General features: G+C 30.2%; 1 protein-coding gene across 1 annotated transcript; it reads left to right on the top strand.

Annotated features, from left to right (window-relative positions):
- Nucleotides 1–1,184: 1,184 nt before the first annotated feature.
- Nucleotides 1,185–6,273, top strand: LOC140014764 (protease Do-like 10, mitochondrial). The gene is made up of 8 exons (XM_072066105.1): nt 1,185–1,703; nt 2,240–2,485; nt 3,246–3,441; nt 3,817–4,076; nt 4,867–4,994; nt 5,517–5,720; nt 5,852–5,902; nt 6,027–6,273. The coding sequence occupies exons 1-8, from the start codon at nt 1,256–1,258 to the stop codon at nt 6,270–6,272; spliced, it is 1,779 nt and encodes a 592-aa protein (XP_071922206.1). The 5' UTR covers nt 1,185–1,255; the 3' UTR covers nt 6,273.
- The last annotated feature ends 3,989 nt before the right edge of the window (nt 6,274–10,262 follow it).

The following is a 10,262-nucleotide window of genomic DNA, read 5'->3' as shown; positions in this document are numbered from 1 at the left end:
AATGAGATTAAAATCCAATTTTGCTTAAAATTTATTTCTTGGCCATCATTTTTTTTTTTTGGGTCAAATATCAACTTCAATATATAGGTAATTTCTTGGCCATCATGGTTATCAATTTAATTCGTGCTTTGGTGTGAGATCATAAAAACTGTGTATCTACTTGGAAGAAACAAATGACAGCTGCGTTGGTCGATAAATTGCTTCAATTCGAAGATTCCTCGACTATAAGAAACTTTTATAGATTAAAAAGTTTTGTTTGATTTTCTTTACATTAATTCATTACCTTTCTATACATCCATTCATTTCCTCGTCAATTTGCTGCATCGTTCCCTCCGTCAATCACTGTCCCTTCCTTTGGGCTTTCTTGGGCTGTGTTGGTCTATTGGACCATGTTGTTTATTTATTGGCAGAAGCATTCGGATACTTTTTTGCAATGTTTTTTTTTTAACAAGTCTATTTGAAATTATATACTTTTCATTTTTTATATCAAAAATAATTTTATATTTTCATTGAAAGATGTAGTAAAAGTAGCAAATATATCAAAAACATGTAGCAGATAGGCAAAAAATTTTTTAAAAAAAGATATTCCTATCAAATCTCATGTAGCAGATGTGATATACATCTAGAACAGCCAATATATACTATAAGTATATAAAAGATTAGTCTGTCTAACTAGTGCCTATTAAGATGGAATTCAGGTGTTCATATTTTGAAAAATAATATTAATTAGAAAAAAAATATAAATATAAAATAGGATAATAATTGTTAATGTGTGAATTCATTTGATAAATTAGGTATGATCTACGTTAGAATAACCCATAAAGGATTAATCAAAATTAAAAAAGTAATGAATAACAACTTCTGTCATGTCATGGTAGTTTAATTATTGGATTGACAAATCTAGTGAACAATAAATAGTCCTCATCTTACCATATCCAAAATTTTTTCTTAATTTTTTTTTTGGATTTGAGTTAGTATGACTTTTTTTTTTTGGTTTTTTTTGGACAACAAGGAGAAAAATAAAAATATTAAGAAAAAATAATGAAATAAGTAATAAACAAGTAAATAAATGAAAAAACGGAGCGCACATTTGAAAAATTTTCCAACCAGCATCCAAACGTGGCCCAACTTTAAACCTTTTCCGTTGGTCCGAGTCTTTCCAGCGGGTTTTTGCATTTTTGGGCCTGTGCCCCAATTCTTGCTTCCACTGGAAGCTAAAAGGAGTAATAGCAGTAGTTCCCACTTCCAATAGGCAATGCTGCGAGCTGGTTCCAACGCCGCCGGCCGTGCCATCCGGCGGCTATACCGCAGCAGCAGCATCACCTCCCGCCATTATTATCCAGTAACTACTTCCTTTCTTCCAAATTTGACTGCTCCTCTTGGTCTCCCAATAAGCAACAATGACAGTTTTGATCATAGTTTCCATAATAATGTGAGCTGTAAGTGTACCACGCTTGGATTTTCAGCTTATTCCACGGTGGCAGGGACGGCTGCGTCGGCAACGAGTTCTTCTGAAGTTGATTTTGTAAATTTGGAGGTAGAAGCAGAGTTGCCGCGGTTGAGCGGTGGTGGAGGAATCGGGGATGCGTATTCAGCGATAGAGCTGGCATTGGATTCTGTTGTGAAGATTTTTACTGTGTCGAGTAGCCCTAATTACTTCCTCCCTTGGCAGAACAAGTCTCAGCGCGAAACCATGGGTTCCGGTTTGCATCTGTTGTCTGTCTTGTACAGTTGTACAATAATTTCAGTATCTTGTATCTTGTATAAATGCAGTGTTTAAGCATAGCTTAAACTAGTCTAATGCAGTTATGTGGTTGATTTTCTTGCTTTCTGAAGAATTTTTTGTTTAACTGATCAAGCGATTTTTTTTTTTTTAAATTGCTCAGTGGAAGGAAAGAAATCCAGTAGACAAATGAAGTGACAAGAAAGTCTTGAAATTTGTTTGAACCTAAACCTTTGGTCTCTACTCATCATTTTTTTTTCTCTGCATCGTGTTGAAAAGAACTTCTGACAAACTTTGCTAACTGCTGACCTCAATCTATTATCATGTTTTGATTTCCTGCGAAATCTTTAAAGCTTTACTATAACGAGAAGAAATAGTGACACAAGGTCTTGAAAGCATTAGCATTTTCCAATTTCACATGTTTATTCGTCTGGTGAAATTGTAGGCTTTGAGAAATTGAAACTAGACAATGACAATATGTAATCTTTAATTGCTTATTCTGTGGAAATCTTGTAGGCTTTGTTATTCCTGGAAAGAGGATCCTTACAAATGCTCACGTGGTTGCTGATTATACATTTGTCCTTGTAAGAAAACATGGTTCTCCTACCAAGTATAGAGCTGAAGTCCAAGCAGTTGGTCATGAATGTGACTTGGCTATTCTGGTTGTTGAAAATGAGGAATTTTGGCAGAACATGAGTCCTTTGGAGCTTGGCAACATTCCGTATCTTCAAGAAGCTGTAGCTGTTGTTGGTTATCCCCAAGGTTAAGATCTTGCGGTACACAAGCGAAATGCCAGTTTGTTCCACTTATCATGTTGTTCCCATTAAGCATGTTGGAACAGAAGTATTTATTATGTGAAAATGATAATGTGGAAATTGTTGTGATGCTGGATCATTATCATTTAGAAATTGCTTTAGTAGACTTTCATGCACAGAAACTTAGATATATAGAAATGTACAGAGTGCCTAACTCTTTCCGGTTCCTGAATATAGTCATATCAAATACCAGTTCAACTAGTAAGTAGCATGGCTCGATGAGATCTATGAAATGTTTGGTAATGCTTTCAGATGTATTTCTGGCCAATTTTGGAATGCTCAAGCTCAAAAAATGATCAAGAACTTGTGGTTTGCTTTTTTTTTTTTTTCAATCAATATCTGGTATTTTAGCCCATTATATGTTATAATACAAGAATTGCAATTTTTTTCCTGAGACTACCTGAAAGGTTATAATCAAGAGAAATGGAGAAAGGCCTTGAAAAACTCATATGTGAAGATTGTCTAAAATACTTTTAGTAGCACAATCATATGAGTATAATCGTATATGAACTAGAACAATACAGTCTTTAGATGTTCCTTATGTACGCTCAACTGTTATTCCTTTGCCTTTTTTATTATTTATTTATCTTTCTTTTCCCCCTTCCTTTTCCCGATGTTTGTTGATTGGTTTTTGTGTCGTTATCTCATTTAAAAACCAGTTCCCTGGACTTTCAGGCTATTTGACCAGAAATTGGCACTAATTGCAGGTGGGGATAACATTTCTGTTACAAAAGGGGTTGTCTCTAGAGTTGAACCGACTCAGTACGTACATGGTGCAACACAATTGCTGGCAATACAGATTGATGCTGCCATAAATCCTGGGAATAGTGGAGGCCCAGCAATTATGGGTGACAAAGTTGCTGGAGTGGCTTTTCAAAACCTCTCAGGTGCAGAGAATATTGGGTGAGTTATACAATCTTACACATTTGTGCCTTAACTAAAAGTCTAACGGTCAATGTGTTCTGTCTATACAGTTTTCTCTATATTCCTGGCTGGTGATGAATAGCATCTTAGAGATATGTAGAAGTTAGGTATCCCAGCATCAAGGTTGGACATAAAGACTATTTAGAGCTCGCAATATCAAAGGCATTGTGTCATTAGCTATCACCATTTTTATTGGACAGAATTTTGCACTTCTTACTCAATACAAAACTCCCTTCCCATATTCTGTTGTATGATCCTATTTTTTAAGTGGGACCATATCTGCCTTATAGGGTGCATGTGAAAGTTCATAGTCATGAATCTACTAATTGTGTGCCATGATGATGAATTTTACAGATACATTATCCCTGTCCCTGTAATAAAACATTTCATTGCTGGCGTTGAAGAAAGAGGAAACTATGTGGGATTCTGCTCCTTGGGTTTGTCATGCCAGTCAACTGAAAATTTGCAACTTCGAGAACACTTTCATATGCATCCAGGTTTGACGGGGGTGATGGTGAGCAAAATTAACCCACTCTCCAATGCACATAAAGTTTTGAAAAAGGATGATATTCTCCTCTCATTTGATGGTGTACCCATTGCAAATGATGGAACAGGTAAAGTATTGTCTTTAATTTGTGGTATTGGGGGTGGCATTCAAATGTCCTGCAATGGATTATTGCATATTTTTTTGTTTTTGGTGAAGCTTAACAAGAATGTTTGTCAGATTTAATCCTTTTTTCAGATTGACATTTACCTAATTTTGACATCAAAAGAGTTTTTCTATTTTACAAACTGCCAAAAAAGGGAAATATCTAACAGTTACTTGCGAGTGAAGTATTCTTGCGAGGAAACTGGTAACCTTTTACTACTCAATTTACGTTTCTCCAGCCTTTCATGATCAGTTAAATTTATGTAGCAACGAGGGCAATCTTGTTAAGCTTCTTACATGGTTCATTTTGCTTTAGCAAAGTTGGTTTCTAAAAAAAAATAATCAAAAGATCTGTTGAGATGAGATTTGCCAGACCACACTGGTAACTTAGCCAAATTTTGCTGAAGCTATTCCTTTTTGACTCACGAACATTTTGCTTCTGCATTCTGGATTTTAGAAGATAAACACTACCTGAGGATGCAAAAAATTTGCTATTTTATATTGAAGTTGGTGCTCCTTGGTATGAATACTTCCATGCTAAAACCTTATGTCAAGTTTGGATAAAAGATACATTTTCTTAAATGGGGCGTTTAACTTCTTCTGATTAAAGGAATTTTACCCCTGTGTATCTATAGGCAAAGCTTAATTTTAAAACGTTGGAAGCTTTTGCTTGTTCTCGGTACCTGAATTAAAAGCCTTAACTCTAATTGGCAGAATCAGCAGCTAGAAATAAAATACATTATTTTGTTTTGCAGTTCCTTTCCGTAACAGAGAGCGAATTACGTTTGATCATTTAGTCTCCATGAAGAAACCAAATGAAACTGCTGTACTTAAGGTATTAAGGAATGGTGAAGAGCATGAGTTCGATATTACCCTCCAGCCGGTAGGTCATTATGTCTCTTTCTCATGATTGTCAAATTTTCTTCTTTCTACGCCTGTAAACTATCTCCTCACACATCTGCAAATCTATCCTGCATATATGTCAACACTTACATGAGAAGGCCAGGAAATGCTTTTGAAACACACTGATTTTGTAGCACATGCCTCTAATCCTGCCAAATTTAGGTTGAATGGAGTCATGTCCTGTGCCTTGAGAAATCTACTTCATTTAAAAAAAAAAAAAAAAAAAACTAAGCAATTTTTGCCATGACTCTACAAATGTGTTTGTTTATTTACCTTAAAGTGCTAGCTTTGGAACCACGATTTCCAAAGGCTTAAAACTCTTGACACTTGGTGACAGATATTGGCTCTTGTTACGGAGTTATGTGGTTGATGGATTTGCAAAAGTAGGCTTTTGCATACAGTTGAGTCCTATTTGCAAACGTGTTTGCTAATTATTTGCAAGACCTTTTGACGGAATACATCCCCCCAAAAGCTCATCATCTGTTGCTATAACATCATGCAGTTGCAGCCGTTAGTTCCAGTTCATCAATTTGATAAGCTCCCAAGTTACTTCATTTTTGCTGGTCTGCTCTTTGTACCCCTTACACAACCGTACCTTCATGAATATGGAGAAGATTGGTATAATACATCCCCTCGTAGATTATGTGAACGAGCACTAAGGGAATTACCAAGAAAAGCTGGTGAACAACTAGTCATTCTTTCTCAGGTGTTCAAAAATTTTCTCTATTTACTCTTTCTCCGAATTTTCTTGAAGTTACTTTCCTATGTGAAAGATATTGCACTTGCCAAGTGTTGATTAGTTTTGCATTTAACCGAACAATCAACTTCTTGATTTAGGTGTTGATGGATGATATCAATACTGGTTATGAGCGTCTTGCCGAATTACAGGTAGAGTTTTTTCTTGCTTTTTATTATGTTATACCATTTTCTACTACAACAATTTGCATGGCATCTAAGGATACGAACCAGCTGATTTTCTGCTGACATGAATAATCTCTGAATTATTGCACAGGTGAAGAAGGTGAATAATGTGGAAGTCGAGAATTTAAAACATCTGTGCCAACTCGTTGAAGGCTGTGAGAAAGAAGCTATAAGATTTGACTTGGATGATGAAAGGGTGATTGTTTTGAACTATAGTATGGCAAAAGTAGCCACATCTCGTATATTACAACGACATAGAATCCCTAATGCAATGTCTGGTGATCTTCTTAATAATGAACAAAAAGTGTCAAACATTGCATCAGCGTGTTCGAGCTGAATTCTTTTGTTACTCTTTATTTTAGCGTTCACCTTAATTTTGTAGTCTCAAATTCGAAAAGTAACAATGAGTTTTTATTCTTGATGAGCAAATCATTGACCTAAAAAAACTAACCTTTGCAGAGAATATTTCACAATTCGATCTGCATGTAACATTGTGGTACAAAAACTGTCGAATTTTGACATAGAAATAAGACACTGAACTACATAATGATTGCTTAGTCTGAATTATTGTATGTTACTTCTATCAAGCATCAAATTCTTCATGAAAGGTTGTGATTTTAACAACTACAGTAATTTTGACTTGGTATTATCCTCGAGTAAAGGGAGATGATCCTAAATGTGTTGATCTTCTTCATTCTCCCTAGCAGCTAGTAGAGCACAGACACTCAGCTAAATGTGGAAATGGAAGTCCCCAGCCGAGCTTAAACCTTTGCTATTGAGGCTAACTGTCGGAATATTTTTTTTTTCAGCAACGATAATATTTGTATAACTTATTTTATCCTATTCTAGTGGAATATCATCAGAGGAAACCATTGAAGTGACAAGTCACAAATAGTGATTGGTAGAATGCAAATTTTGAATCCTTGACCTCCCACTTATAACCAAGATTTAAAGTCTTGACGGTGACCAACAGACCAAATGGCCGTTGGCTTTTTGTAATATGTCATTTGGAGCTCTGCTGACTACATTGAATATTAAATGGAGTCTCGAAGGAAATTACATATTTTTATCACCTTATTCTCGGTTGCTATAGATTTTATAAAATTTAATTATAGAAACTAATTATAAATTAACAAAAGCTATTTTTTGTGTGATCATAGATTTTAACTTTTTTTTTAGTCATTAAAAAATGTATAATCATAACACAAAAGCAGCTAAGAATAAGTAAGTTGGATGTCAATTGCCGTTTGTGTGAAATTGCAAGTCCAGCTTCGGACCCCAAATGGAAAAGGGTCAATTGCTATTTCTGACAATTCTATACTACCAATGGGCTGTCACAATCCGTGTTGAGCTGTAAATTGTCCTCCGCAAGAAATCATATACATATCCAAGAGCGCGGATACAAGAAAGCGTGATTGAATGCTTTCTGATTTTGTGACCTGTCAGCTTTCACATATTAACGATTTCATTTCAGTTACTTGTCACAAACTGGAGCAAAACAAAAACAGCTTCCACGAACGCGGATAATGACTAATGATTAGCTGTTCGGCGCGTTTCCAATGTCCAGGAATTTGGTTTATTCTTCACCTGACGGCGCGCATCGCGTGCCATTTAATTTGGGAAGAGTTTAGGGATAAATTAAGGATTTGATTATCATGGTCATGACTCGGAGGTATAGATTTTTTTTTGAAGGATTAGAGGCATAGATTCATATCCTACAAGTTGTGAGATTAGTCATACTTTATTTTAGTATTTATCCCACCAAGCATAGGTAGCTTGTAATTAGTGGGTGTTAGTCATAATTGATCAGTTATAAGTTGTGTGGATGTTGATATTAATAGGGCAAGGCCAACTCGAACCCGACACGTTTAATAAAAAAAAGTTCGCCTCAAGTAGAGTTTTAATTGGGTCAAATAGAGTTTAGACTTAAACGTTAGATTGAAATTAAATGTGAATCAAGTTTGGATTATGGTAAGGTTAAACTCGATTAAAACTCAAACCGTTTATATATATATATAATTATAATTATACATATTATGACATAAAATGTTAATAATTTATATATAAATTTATGGTAATTCATAATTATAAAAAATATTTTCTATAATTATGTATTTAATTATGAGTTTGGGCCAAGCCTAATTTGAGACTAAAACTCATATAATAGGTGATTTTGGTTCCCAATCTTTCAACATGGTGTGGACTAGACCATTTTCCCCCCTTCTCTTATTGCCCCTTTTCCACCAATCAAGGTTCATTTCCAGAAAAAGTCTGTTGTGTAATAACCATAGGCTCCGTTTGGATTACCTGTTTTTGGGGTTGTTTTTCAAAAACAGCACTGTAGCATTTCGTTTTTGAAATACAAGTCCGTTTGGGTTAGTTGTTTTTGAGATTGTTTTTCAAAAACTATATGAAAAACTTTTACTGTAGATGTTTTTTGGATTATTTTTAGAGATATTTTTAAAACATATTTTGGGTATTTTTATAATTTATAATTTATATAATTTTATTTTTATATACATTTATGCATTTATAATACATTTATAAATATTTATAAATAAATATATTTATATATTCGCTAAAAAATATATAAATGTATTATAAATGTATTATATTATATATAATACATAATATAAATATATTTATAAATGTATAAGTGTATATTATTATAAATGTATAAATTATAAATGAATATTGTATAAATGTATAAATTATAAGTTATAATTTTTATATTTTTATATAAATATACATTTATGCATTTATAAATAAATATATTTATATATTTATATAAAAATATATTATAAATTTATTGTATTATATATAATACATAATATAAATATATTTATAAATGTATAAGTGTATATTATTGTAAATTTATAAATTATAAATGAATATTATATAAATGTATAAATGTATAATTTATAATTTATAATTTTTATATTTTTATATAAATATACATTTATGCATTTATAATAGATTTATAAATACTTATAAATAAATATATTTATTTATTTCTATAAAAGTATATAAATGTATTATATTACATATAATACATAATATAAATATATTTATAAATGTATAAGTGTATATTCTTGTAAATTTATAAATTATAAAGGAATATTACATAAATGTATAAATGTATAAATGTATAAATTATAAATTATATATTTTTATATAAATATACATTTATAAATATTTATAAATAAATATATTTATGTATTTATATAAAAATATATAAATGTATTATATTACATATAATACATATTATAAATATATTTATAAATGTAAAATTACATATTATTATAAATGTATAAATTACAAATGAATATTATATAAATGTATAAATTATAATTTTATTAATATATATTAATATTATGTATAAATGTATTAATATAATTAATATAAATGTACAAATGTATTAATATTATGTATAAATGTAAAATTAATATTATGTATATTAATATAAATGTATTATATTTTGTATAATACATAATATAAATGTATATTATAAATATACATTAATATATATATATTATGTATAAATGTACATTTATATAAATGTAAAATATATATTATATTATATATAATTTATATAATATATAATATTCATATAAATATGTAAAAATATGTAAAAATATTTTTTAAGTAAAATAAAATATTTATAATATGTAAAAATAAATATATAAATATATAAATATTTAATATATATATATAATATACATTAATATTAATTATAAATATTATAATATTATAAATATGGTGTTTATATAATATTTCAATTTTTAATATTTATTTTATATTTCATTATATAAATATTCATATAATATATAATATATAATTTTCAATTTGTATAATATACATAATATTATATATATATATAATATAATATATTATACATAATATACATTGTTACATTATTACATATTATGTATATTATATATTATACCTAACATTATTAGACATTATTATACACAATAATGTACATAATAATATTATACATTAATAATGTATATATTATAATATAATGTACATAATATATTATGTATAAATATTTACACATTTATGTATACAATATTACATATTATGTATATTATATTATGTATATTATAATATTAATGTATAATATTAATGTATATAAATATTTATATAATATATAATATATATAATTTTCAATTTGTATATTTCAATTTATATTAATATAATATATATATATAATATACATAATTGAAATATACATATGTAGTTGTTTTTGATATAATGTTTGGATATGGTGTTTTTGGAGTTGTTTTAGAAATACACATTTACTGTAGCATTTGGGATGTGAAAA

The sequence above is a fragment of the Coffea arabica genome, chromosome 9e, assembly GCF_036785885.1.
Source record: "Coffea arabica cultivar ET-39 chromosome 9e, Coffea Arabica ET-39 HiFi, whole genome shotgun sequence".
NCBI lineage: Eukaryota > Viridiplantae > Streptophyta > Magnoliopsida > Gentianales > Rubiaceae > Coffea > Coffea arabica.
This window is presented reverse-complemented; position numbering and strand designations above follow the sequence as displayed.